Genomic DNA, 12,609 nt, shown 5'->3' on the forward strand with positions numbered 1-12,609 from the left:
CCCCTGCCCCTGCATGGCGTCCCGCAGCCCCCGGCACCTGCCTACAGGGTTACGGTTGGGGAGAGCAGCCCGAGGGGGGCCTGTGTGTGCGGGAAGCCGGCCCTCAGGACCCCCTCTGCGCAGCGCCGCAGGGTCCAACGCAGAGCCGGGGTGTCCCCGCCAGCACCCCAGGGCGCACTGAGCAAAGCTATCCAGCTGCCCTACTCCCTCCCAAGTGGGTACCCCAGGACCAGGGGACCCCCCTTCCCAAGCAAAGCCCCCAGAGCCCAGGCCCGGCCCAGCCTCCGCCCCTCCCGCGGCGGGAGCGAACTGCATGCCCGGCGACGCAGCGGACACACGCGGTTTGGTTTGCAGCGACTGGCGCAGGTGGAGTGTCGGCGGCGGCGTTTGTAACGCAAGCACTTTCTTTTCTATTTCACTGGAGCACAATAAAATGGCTGTAAAACCTCCGGAGCCGTCAGGGACTCTGGGCACTGGGGCCTCGGGGGCTCTTGTACGCGCACAGACGCCGTCCCGCTTGGATACACCCCACCGGGGGTCCCTAAACTGGTAGGAAGGCGCCGCAGAGCAGGAGGTGGACAGGGAGTCCTGCAGTCTTTCTAGCACCTCTCAGGTCTGTCAGATCAGCGGGGCATCCGGGTCTTTCTCACAGGAGCGCAGACCTTACGGGGACCTAAGTGTGTGAGGAATCTGGGGGTACACCCCTTTGAGTCACCCTCAAACCATCACCACCCCCTAACCCTTGACAGATAAAGTGTCTTCCATGCAGCCAGTCCCTGGTGCCAAGAATGCACATGCGTGTCCCAGGAAACACACAAGTTGGGCGGGGTGGTACCCGCCTATAATCCCAGCACTCCGGAGGCTGAGGCAGGAGGATAGAAAGTTCAAGGTCAGCCTGAACTGCATAGTGAGACTGTGCCTCAAAAAAAAGCAAGCCCAGGGATTTAGCTCTGTTGTGCTGTGTCTGCCTGGCTGACACAAGGTCCTAAGTTGGATTCCTGGTACAAAAGAAAAGAAAAGAAAGGTATGCACATGGACTTCCTGTCCACTTGGCTGGATACAGGCCATGCATTCTGACACACTCAAGAAAAATTCACATATGGGCTGGGGATTTGGCTCAGTGGTTCCGTTCCCCGCCTCACAAGCACAAGGACTGGGGTTCAATCCCCAGTACCAAAAAAAGAAAAAAAAAAGAAAAACGCAAATACGTACACCCCAACAGTCTGAATACAACCATGCACACACACATTCCGTATGCACTTGCACCTACAATGTACAAAAAACATACGCTGGCCCGGGGGTGCGGCTCAGTGGTGAGCACTTGCTGAGCTTGTGCAAAGGCCCTGGGATCCATCCCCAGTACAGCAAAGAGAAAACAAGTCTAACTGTGCTCTGCCGACAGACCCTACCCGGAAGACCACACAAGGTCCACATATCTTTTCCTAGAGCCTGTGGTTTGTGATGAGGAAGACCAACAGCTGAGACTCAAGAGATGGGCTGCAAACCCTCACTCACTGGCTAGGTGACCTTGGACAGGCCCCTCCCCCACTCCGGGCGTTTCTTTCCACTGGGAAGATGGGCACAATGACTCCTGTAGGGAAGGACACCACAAATTGCCATGCAAAGGTCCTGGGGCCCCCCTTTGGCCCGGGACTGCGGGGACAGCGGGAAGCCTCTGGGCCGGGGCTGTGATCTGTGAGGGAGCAGTTGAGGGCTTACTGGTTGTGTACCACGTCTGCTGTCCCAGCCCAGAACTGTAGTTTGTGGCCAGGACTCCTACCCCCTTGTGCTTTTGAGTGGACCCCGTTTTCCCAGTGAAGAGATGGCCCTAACCATCCTGCCTGGAAGCCGCCAGCCGTCAGCCCTCCAGGGAGGAATGCAGAGATGGGAGGGGGACCTAGAGCTGTCTGTACCCCCTCTGCCTGCCCGAAGGCAGGGGTGAGGCCAGAACTCGGGGACCCAGAGACAGACACCAGAAGCCCCACACCCAGACGCACAGCCCCTGGGGCCTCGTAAAGCAGATTCCAGGCTCTCCGGGAGGAAGACCAGTGCTGGCCTGAGGCCGGGCCTTGCTGTGAAAACAGCACCATATTAGCACTCGGCCCCTTGGAGGTGGAGGAGCTCCTCCTGCCGGCCCTGCAGGGCACCCCCACCCAGGTACCTGCCTGCCGGGCCCTGTGGGCAGAGGCGGGGCTACCCGAGGTCAGTACCAGAAAAATTGCCATGAAAGGATCCTGGGGCCCCTGGCAGCGCAGCCAGGTGGTCAGCGTCTTCCTCAGCCCCTGGCACTTGCTGCTGTCCTGGGCAGGCCCCAGAGCCACCTGCTCCTCCATCCTGCAACCTTTCCTCGGTGCCGCCCAGGCTCCGGAGCTGGACCTGCCCGGGTGGCCAGGGTCAGGGGTGTCACCCTTGCGACTGTCCCAGGGGTCCCCCAGCTGCTCACGCCGGCCACGTGCATCCTGCGGGCGCCTCCCACCTTGGCAGCAGGCCCCTTCTGTTGACGCTGCTCGCGTCCCTCCCCACGAGAGCCCCCAGCCCGAGAGCTGTCCCCTCTGCCTGGCTCTGGACTTTTAAGGAAGTGGATCGAGGACGGTAGAGCCTGGCTCTCCCTGGGTTCAAGTTCCAGCCGTGCCTCTCCGCTGATTCTTATTCTGTGAACTTGGGGTGACCTGGCCTTTGTCTCAGGGAGCTGGGTGTGGCCTGGGTGGCCCATCTAGGAAGCACCCCCTCGTCACCCTCCTCCACTGCCACCTTCCCTCCCCGGTTTTCATTGTGACCGCTGTAGACTCGGGGTCACATTTCACCCCCGAATCACCCAGGAACTCAGCACGGCCAGGAATCTGCATTAGTCGTTTTATTAGGGACTCATAACTGACAGCTGTCCCCAAACCAGCCCTGCCTCCTCTACAAAAGCAACTAAAGAGGAAGTGCGGCTTCCAGTCAGGGCAGGGGCGCTGGCTCCCTCTGCCAAGGGGGCTGGAATGAGGGCTTGGACTCCAAGACTGCGGGCACGGGGAGCACTGCTGTCTAGGAGGCTGGAGAAGCTGCACCCATCTCCTGCCCAGACAGGCCAATGCCCCTCAGGGAAACCGGAGCCCAAAGCTAGGGAGGCTGGGGTCAGAAGAGGCAGCGGCCACGAGAGCCCTGATCAGGGCCCTCAGGCCTGCCGACTCAACCCCACCCCAAATCTAGGGGCACACGCACACTCACACCCTTCACGCAGACACACAGGAGGCCACGACAGCCCCGGACCCACCCCCGACCCCTGGAATGTCTCTGCTTTGGAACCCAGTGGGCGGGTCCACGGCAGGCGGGGCTGCCAAGGGGGTGGGTCCTCGGTGTCGCTACTGATTGGCTGCCTCGCAGGCGTCTATCCAATCGCTGTACACATCCACGGGTTCTGACAGATCTGAGGCGCTGAGGTCAAGGATGATTGGTGGCAACTGGACCCCTCCCTTGTACCACACCACATGGCTAAATCGGCCGCAGACACCCGAGCCTCTGGCTGGCTGGCGCCCTGCACCAGCGCACAGGGCTGGGCCTCTAGCCCGCTCCCCTGGCCAGGCAGCCCCAGCTGTCCGACTGGCCCCCCCATCCCCCTGAGAAGACAGTGGGCAAGGATACAAGTGATGGGCGTCTGGAATTCCTCTAGGCACACGGTACAGGAAATGACTCCGGTGTTGCGGGCGCGGTCCCTGAAACAGGCGAGGTTGGGCAGTGACCCTTCAGCCTGCAGGTGGCGATCCTCCAAGCTGGGAGGCCCTAGGCAAACCGGAGGACGGCAGGGAAGGACAGGGAGCGAGAGATCCCCGTGTCACGGAGGCAGGATGCCCCAGCCCACTCACATTTTTACGTCACAGGACTTCTCATGATTGCAGAAGGGGCAGGTGAACTGGGTCTCCAGGGTGCCCGTCATCTTCTTCTTGGGGGGTGGTTTCCTTTTAGACTTCCTGCGTCCCATGGCTGCAGGTGGATGAATCTAGGGGCATAGAAAGGGCAGAAGTCAGACGTCTTGCTATGTATTCCAGGCTGAACTTGAACTCACTACATAGCCCAGGTTGTCCTAGAACTCAGTGATCCTCCTGCCTCAGCCTCCCAAGTGGTAGGACTGGGATGATAGGTTTGTGCCACCACTCGGGCTCCAAAACTCCAATTCTGAGGGACAAGGCTCCCAGCTCTGGTAGGACAATTTCCACAGGTTCTGGGCATCAGGGGTGAGAACAGGCTCTAACCCGAGCTCCCTAAATTACTGTGTGACCTTGGGGGAGTTACTTAACCTCTCTCTGTCTGGTTTCTTTGTTTTATAAATCAGAGATGAGCCAGGAGTGGTGGCACATGACTGTAAACCCAACACTCAGCAGGCTGAGGCAGGAGGATCACTTACTTTGAGGCCAGCGTGAACTACATAGCAAGACTCTGTCTCAAAACAAAGTAAAACAAAAACCAAAAGAATTTCAAATACTGTTAAGTGCTTTGAGGGTACCAGAGTTCAGAAAAGTTTCTGGGGCAGAGCTATGAAGAGACTGGAAAGGACCCTTCCTAAGTGGGTGTCATTTAAACTGAGGCCTGAATGTCAGGAGGCAGCCAGGATGTCCAGGCAGAGGGAGCAACAAGTGCAACGGCCCTGGGGTACATCCCGGTTTTATCAGGAGTAGGGCTGCAGCTCAAGGCGAAACAAGGAGAAGGCCATGAGAGGAAAATACCAGCCCCGGGACCCTGCAAGTCTGAGGAAGTTGTAGAGTAGCCTGGTTCGCAGCCTGTGTTGTCACCTGCTGGGCAGCAGTGTGTCTTTCCCCGACCCCGGATGCCCAACCGACATCAAGCACGTAGCAACCACGTGTTGAATGACCCCTTGGCTAGGGCTACGGTCGGACCCCGGAACCTCACGGCACTCGAGTATCACAGATTCCCCTGCCCCATCCCAGGATCTGGGTCTGGATCGCGCCAAAGCCCAAGCACGTCGGGGTGGCGGTGGAAGAGAGTCGATTCCCCCCCCCAACCCGCCGGGACCCCAGAGGTGGCGAATGGGCCGTGACCGCCGGACCAGCGGGGCATCAGGGTCGCCTCCTGATCGCCATCCGCAGGACTCAGGCCCGGAGCTGACCCGCTCGGTGCGCGGCGGTCCGGGGAAAGCATCCCGTCCTTGCGGCACCTAAACCAGAGGCCGCTGATGCCTGCTCCAGGGTCCCAGTGTGACCCCGAGCAGAAAGGGTCCCAGTTCCGCAGGGTCCCAAGCCCGACAGCACAAACCCTCACCTGCACTCGCTTTCCCTCGCTGCAAAGGCCAGTTCACCCGGGAGACAGTGACTTCCGGCTCCTGGCGGAAGTGACGATCGCGCTTCTACTCACGTCCCGCCCAGCCGTAGCTAAGACAACCGGGAGACTAGGCCCCGCCTCCTTCCGCGCCTTCCGGGTGTGCATGCATATTCAAATTACGAGCTGGGCGCTGGAGACGCAGTGCGCCTGCGCAGCAATCGGAGCCCTTGTAGTTTTCGCAGGCTCCTGACTACTGTTCTAGTTCTAGTTCCAATAGTGGCTGTTCTAGCGTCGCATTGGACCACTCCGTCTGTCCCTATCTGTCTTTTCTCCTTTCTTTGAGACGGGGTCTCGCTGTGTAGTTCAGGCTGGCCTTGAACTCACTATGTAGCCTAGGCTGGTCTCAAAGTCGAGATCCTCCTGCCTCCCAAGTGCTGGATCACAGGAGTGCTCTCACTTGTCTTTTCTCCCAGTTCCTGTCTCAGCCCTAGCCAAAGCCTACCTAGTGGTGGTCTTCCCACTTCTACACTGTTCTTTTGTTTTTGTTTGTTTGTTTGTTTGTTTTTTGAGACAGGGTCTCACTATGTAGTTGAAACTGACCCGGAACTCACTATGTAGCCCAGGCTGGTCTCGAACTCACAGCGAACCTCCTGCCTCAGCCTCCTGAGTGTGCCATCACATCACGCCCGGCTTGTTTTGTTTTTTAAAATGGGGTCTCCTCATGCAGCCCAAGCTGGCTTCGAACTCAGAGCAATCTTCCTGCTTCAGAAGCCTCCCCAGTGCTGGGATTACAGGTGTGGGGACATGGTTCTTTTAAATATCCCAGCCCTGACTAGTACCAGCTCATAACCTTAGGACAGACTGGGGCAGGGTGTGTAAAAAATAAAACAAAAAACAAAACAAAAAAACCCTCCTCTGCTCAAGCTCTAAGACCTCCTTGGATCTGTGAAAAATTCAAATTCAACCCTGAGGTGAAAGTGCAAACCTGTAATCCTACCATAACCCTAGCACTCTGGGAGGCTGAGACAGGAAGATCTGAAGTTCAAATGGAGCCTTTGAAACATAGTGAGACCCTGTCTCAGAATAATAAAACAGGCCGGGTACATAGCTCAGTACCACCTACCACAACAAACAAATCCTCCCTAGCTTCTGGGATGGAGTTGGCAGAAGGGAGCTAGGAGAGGATTTGAAAGCCTAGGCAGAGGCCGGATGAGTATGGCGGCCCAGGCGAGGGGAGCATTAATGGAGGCGGACAGAAGTTCACACACCTAGAAGTCTGGATTGGAACCCAGGTGTACCAGTCAGTGCTTACTAGAGCAAACGGGCTACAAAATATACAAGAATATATAAGAACTTACAAAAGTGGTTCACAGATGGCTGCCAAGAGTCAGTGGGACAGAGCGCAAAATGTCTGTCTGGGCACTGAGGATCTGAAGGGTTCAGGCGAAGGCCTAGAGCTCTGGGTAGCGTCCCGAGTCTCGTGTGTCCCGCCTGAGTCCTTATCAGGAGGCCAAAGGGTCTGCACTGGAAGCCAGGAGATGATGTCTAAAGTGTAAGACTGGAGCCTCCAAGACTGGAGCCTCTCAGAGGAAACACAAGCAGTCCCGCCTTCTTCGTTTCCCTTGTTTACCTTTCTGGTGATACTCCTCCCTAGGGTAGTGCAGTGTGGCCGGGCGTGGTGGCGCACGCCTGTAATCCCAGCACTCCGGAGGCTGAGGCAGGAGGATCGCTGTGAGTTCGAGACCAGCCTGGGCTACACAGTGAGTTTCGGGTCAGTCTCAACTCCATAGTGAGGCCCTGTCTCAAAAATCCAAAACAAAAACCAAAAAACAAAAAACCGCAAAGTAGGTGGGCATGCCTTACTCAAATCCACACAATCAATCAATCCTCACACCTTGTTTTGTTAGCTTTTGGATATGGAGTGGGCAGGGCCAGGCCCCAGGCATTCCTCAATTTACAGGGGTCTGCAGTAAGGAACAGTGCGACTTTTTGTTTTTTTGAGACAGGGTCTCACTATGTAGTTGAGACTGACCTGGAACTCACTGTGTAGCCCAGGCTGGTTTTGAACTCACAGCGATCCTCCTGCCTCACCCTCCTGAGTGCTGGGATGACAGTCGTGCGCCACTACGCCCGGCTCAGAACAGCGCAATTTTTCAGTGCCCTCCTAGCCAGGTGTGGTGGTGCAGGCCTGTGATCCCAGCATGCTGGAGGCTGAGGCAGGAAGATCCCCTTGTGCTTGAGGCCAGCCTGATTATGTAGTGATGTAAGACCTAAAGTCTCACTTCCACTCCACGGAGCGTGAACAGCCGAAAGGCCTCCACGATGCTGGGCCCTAACACCCAGCGAGGCTCCGGGAACACGACAGAGAACGAGAAACCCAGGAAGGAACACACCAGGCTAGATGGTAAATAGACCTTTATTAGTCTGGCCAGACGGCACTCCCGGAGCCAGGTGGCTCAGAGAGGCAACTGCTCAGGGGCTGAGGTACTTTTTATAAGATTTTACTAAACAAAGAGTCAGGGAATTCACAGAACAAGACTGCAAACACATTGCTTATCTTATGCAGGAAATGTTCTAGGGTCACCTTTTGTCAACCATTTGCCCCTGGGCGGGCTGTTAACCAAGGTAGCAATTAGCATATGAAGAAGCACAGTCTGGCCTATTAGCATGGAGTCACTTTAGCCTATTCAAGTCTTACAGTGAGTTCAAGGCCACCCTGGACTACGAGACCCACTCTCAAAAAAACAAACAAACAACAACAACAAAAACCAAAAAAACACAAAATAATGGGCCAGAGATTTAGCTCAGTGGTACCATGCCTGCCTGGCAAGAGCAAGGTCCGGAGTTTGATTCCTTGAGGCGCCCCCAAAAAGTTGGTAAAAAAGAGAAAGATCTGCATGGATGTGGGGAGTCATTACCGCATGGGGGTTCTTTGAAACTTTGGGACGGAGGAGGCACAGGAGAGGGATGCGAAGGACCCCAGAGCTCAGTGGAAAAGAACCTTTGGGAACCCGCGGCCAGTGAGGTGGGAGGAGGAGGCTGGGGGGCCTTTCCTAGACACCCGCGGGAAGGTCTTTCCATATGGGGACGGGTTGATTTAAGGGCATAGCGTGGCAAAGCTGGCTGGGGAAATAAACGGGACCTGTGAGTTACAAGGTCCCAGGACCGCGCCAAATAATTCTCAGGGACCCGTATGTCCAACTTATCGCGGGCTCCCACGAGATTTGGACGACGTGTAAGGACAGACAGACCCCAGGGGGAGTCCACATAGGGTGCATTTTATTTTTGCTGTTTTTCTCTTGTTTGGCCCTAGTTTTCGCTGCAGAACCAGTTTTCCCCTTACCCCTTTACCCATCACTTTTCAGATAAACTTTTGGGACCTCTTTTTTTTCTTTTTTTTCTTATCTCTTCGTTCAAGGCAAGAAGTTCACTTGGTAAACCATTTCTGCAGGAACCACCAGATAACAAAGGTCACCGAGTCACTTGTGGCTGAGAGCCTGAGGCCGAGGAGGAATGGACCGCATTGGATGAGGCAAGCGTTGGCTGCCTGGGGACCTTGATAACAGCCGTGGCATTAGAGTGTTCTGCAAAATAACTTTAAAAAATAGACTTTACGAGTGCGTATCAACTTTACAAAATAGTGAGCTTTGCCGCGCCTGGTGGCGCACGCCTGTCATCCCAGCACTCGGGAGGCTGAGGCAGGAGGATCGCTGTGAGTTCGAGACCAGCCTGAGCTACACAGTGAGTTCCGGGTCAGCCCCAACTACATAGTGAGACCCTGTCTCAAAAAACAAGCGCAAAACCAAAACCAAAATAGTGAGCTTCAATGTTGTGGCTTGTGTCTAGCTGTCCCCGACCCCACCCCAAAGCCTCACTGTGGTCCTAGGGGGAGCTTTTCAGAGGTGGCTGGGTGTAGAGCATGACCGCTGAGACCAAAGGCGTGTGGCCACTACGTCCACCGGTTGGTTTTCCGTAGTTCTGGGTGTGCGTGACGAAGAGGGCCAACCTGGGTGCGAGTGCTTCCCACCCGAAGGGCGCGCAGCCAGACGGGGACCGCAAGAGGGCTGTCAAGGTTGCTTTGCTGTTTCATGGCTTTGTGCCTGCTGCCTTCTCTGTGATGCCCTCTGCCATGTGCCACTCTGCCTTGGCTCCCACAAGCTATGGCCTGAAACCTCTACAAACTGTGAGCCAGATAAACCCTTCCTCCTTGAACTCTGGGTGTTGGGTATCTTTTGTCATCGACGAAACAAAGTAACTCAGGCCAATGTGGTGTTTTCGTACATGCATGTGACATTTTGTTTGTTTTTGAGAAAGGATCTTGCTATGTAGCCCAGGCTGGCCTTGAACTCGCAGCAGCCCTCCTGCCTCAGCCTCCCCAGGGCTGGGTTTAGAGGCCTGCACCGCAATGCCTAGCTATAACGCTCTTTTTTCCCATTAAGTTTATTAGTATATTTTAGGGATACAATACAGTTACATTCAACATTGGGGCTATAACACTTTTTTTTTTGGACCCAGGGCCTTCACACCGAGCTATATCCTCAATCCTTTTAACACTGCCATTTTAATAGGGGTACACAGTACCGTTACATTCATCACTGGGGTCTTGTACCTTTACATGACAGGTCTTGGTTCTCATTTTTTCCCCTTGTCCCTGCCCTCCCTTCACCCCCTCCTCCCCTCCCCATTTACAAACATTTTATTTCCATTTTTTCCTTTTCTCATATTTTTCTTTTCCCTTATTACCCTTCCCCTACCCTTCCCACTTCCCCTACACCTTTAGCCCTTTTCTTCCTATTTCACTTTGCCAGTTATACAATTTGGATCTTATTTACACTTTTAGTTTTTCACACCAGAGAAACGATTCCGTATTTACACATGTGGAAATAATTTGTAAGAAGTATTTCAAATATCTGGATCTCCATGACATCCCCTAGGGGGCAGTGTTACCCTTGGACCAGCCGAGGTTTTTCTGTTGTTGTTTGTTTTTGTTTTGTTTTGTTTGTTTTTGAGACAGGGTCTCACTATGTAGTTGAGTCTGACCTGGAACTCACTATGTAGCCCAGGCTGATCTTGAACTCACAGAGATCCTCCTGCCTCAGCCTCCCGAGTGCTGGGATGACAGGTGTGCGCCACCATGCCCGGCTGGTTTGTTTTTGAAACAGAGTCTTGCTATGCAGTTCAGGCTAGTTCTGACTTCACTATGTCATCAGCAGCCTTAACTTGTGACTATCCTCCGGTCTCAGCCTTCCAAGTGGTGGGATTATAGTCGGGTGCCACCATACCTGGCTTTAGTTTTTGGTGCTAGAGGTCTGCTCCACCTAAGAATTTAGGAGCATTGAGAAAGACATTATTTTTTAAGCACCTGCACCTGCTCCTGTTACTTTTACTGTTTCTTTTTTGTTTGTTTGTTTTTTGTACCAGGGATTGAATTCAGGACCTTGTACTTTCCAGGCAGGCAGCCGCACCATTGAACTACATCCTGGCCCTACTTTTTGTTTAAAATCTTTTTTTTTTTTTGGTACCAGGGATTGAACTGGGGTCCTTCTGCTTGCAAAAAGGTGGCGGAACCACTGAGCTAAATCCCCGGCCCTGTTTTAAGTCTTCGGCAGGGTGCATACGTTGGTTTTGTAGTTGGCAGTTATCAGAATTCAGGCAATGTAACCCTAAGGTTTCTCCAAGTGATCACATGTAAATTTCACATCAAGGAAAAACTACACAAAGATTGAGTTCTAGTCACTCACTAAGCACTGAAGGAGGGGGAGGAAAATGTTCAGCTACATGTAACTCAAATTAAGATGCAGAAAAATTGGGCTGGGGCGGGGTGTAGCTCAGTGGTGAAAGTGCCTGCCTAAAATGGGTGAGGCCCTGGCTTGGATTTCCCAGGACCTCCAATCAATCAGTCAAGCATTCAATTGATTTTAAGATGGATGAGTCGTGTGTATCTATAGCCCTGGCTAGATGGGAGGCTGAGGCAGGAGGATCTCTCGCACTTCATGGGTTTGAAGCCAGCCCGGGCAACACAGTGAGACCCCCCCCCACCTCAAAACAAGAAATGGCGGGCCAGGGATTTAGCTCAGCGGCACAGCACCTGCCTGGCAAGTGCAAGGCCCTGAGCTGGATCCCTGGTGGCAAAAAAACCAAAATAAAACAAGAAACAGATACAGAGTATCAGCTGCCTGACACAGACTTAGACTTCTTCCCTGAGGTCCAAGAGCGAAAACCTGTCTTCCCCTCCTCCCCTCAGTGGGCCCACACTGGGTTCCCTTCCCTCACAGGCCTTCTGGCTCTGGGGTTTCCTCCTCAGAGGTGGAGTCTTCCTCCCTAGGCCGGAAAGCTGGGAGTAACTAAGGGTTCCCTCTTCTCACGTGCACGTGCACGGGTGGTGCCGGGCGTCGTGGCGCACTCCTGTAATCCCAGCACTTGGGAGGCTGAGGCAGGAGGATCGCTGTGAGTTCAAGATCAGTCTGGGCTACACAGTGAGTTCCAGGTCAGTCTCAGCTACATAGTGAGACCCTGTCTCAAAAAACCAAAAAACAAAAACGAAGACAAAAAAACACCCAAAAGGGGCTAGTAATACAGGTTAGTGCAAAGGGTCTAGGTTCACCCCCAGTACCACACACACACACACAACACACACACACACACACATGAGCGAGGCGTGCGGCTGCATGCATAGATAGATAATAGAGATAGATATAGCAGCAGACAGATTTTAAGACCGATAGGTATCTTTGGCTTGCTTTTCTAAGAACTTACCTTGTTTTTTTAAAATGTATTCAATAAAAATTTTTTGGCCATCGCTCAAGCACCGGGAGGTAGGCCGGGCCCCGATCCACCGCAGGAAGGAGAACCACACCTGCTCCCGACCCAGCAGTCATCGCTGAAGCGCCGGGAAGGTAGCCGCGCGGGGACCCCTGAACCCCCATAAGCCCCCTGCCAGACCTCCTGACTGTGCAAGTCTTTGGACCCACTCTGCAAAGACAGAGGTGGTCATCAAGGGTATTTTTCTGAGTTCCCAACTTTGAACATCTTTAAAGAAAGGGCGTGGGAAACCTGTAATAGAACGTTGCGGAGTTCAACCATTCAGAAGGATGGGGAACTCAGTCTGGGCCTTGCAGCCTGAGGTCAGTCAGTGTCAGGGGCTTCAGCAATCAGCTAACTGAGATCAGGGGTCTTGCATCCTCGCTCTGTCTGAGCCATTAAATGGATTTCTGAGTTCAACTTTGAACATCTTTAAAGAAAGGGCGTGGGAAACCTGTAATAGAACGTTGCGGAGTTCAACCATTCAGAAGGATGGGGAACTCAGTCTGGGCCTTGCAGCCTGAGGTCAGTCAGTGTCAGGGGCTTCACAGC

The 12,609-nt window shown here is 54.1% G+C and overlaps 1 protein-coding gene across 1 annotated transcript; it reads right to left on the reverse strand.

Moving 5' to 3' along the window:
• Positions 1–2,839: 2,839 nt before the first annotated feature.
• Positions 2,840–5,353, reverse strand: Elof1 (elongation factor 1 homolog). The gene is made up of 4 exons (XM_010634741.2): positions 5,257–5,353; positions 3,846–3,979; positions 3,625–3,695; positions 2,840–3,409 (listed from the first exon to the last, which is right to left on the reverse strand). Exons 2-4 carry the CDS (start codon positions 3,959–3,961, stop codon positions 3,345–3,347), a joined length of 252 nt encoding a protein of 83 aa, XP_010633043.1. The 5' UTR covers positions 3,962–3,979; positions 5,257–5,353; the 3' UTR covers positions 2,840–3,344.
• Positions 5,354–12,609: the final 7,256 nt, after the last annotated feature.

The sequence above is a fragment of the Fukomys damarensis genome, unplaced genomic scaffold (genome assembly GCF_012274545.1).
Source record: "Fukomys damarensis isolate Sample0158 unplaced genomic scaffold, DMR_v1.0_HiC HiC_scaffold_37, whole genome shotgun sequence".
Taxonomy (NCBI): domain Eukaryota; kingdom Metazoa; phylum Chordata; class Mammalia; order Rodentia; family Bathyergidae; genus Fukomys; species Fukomys damarensis.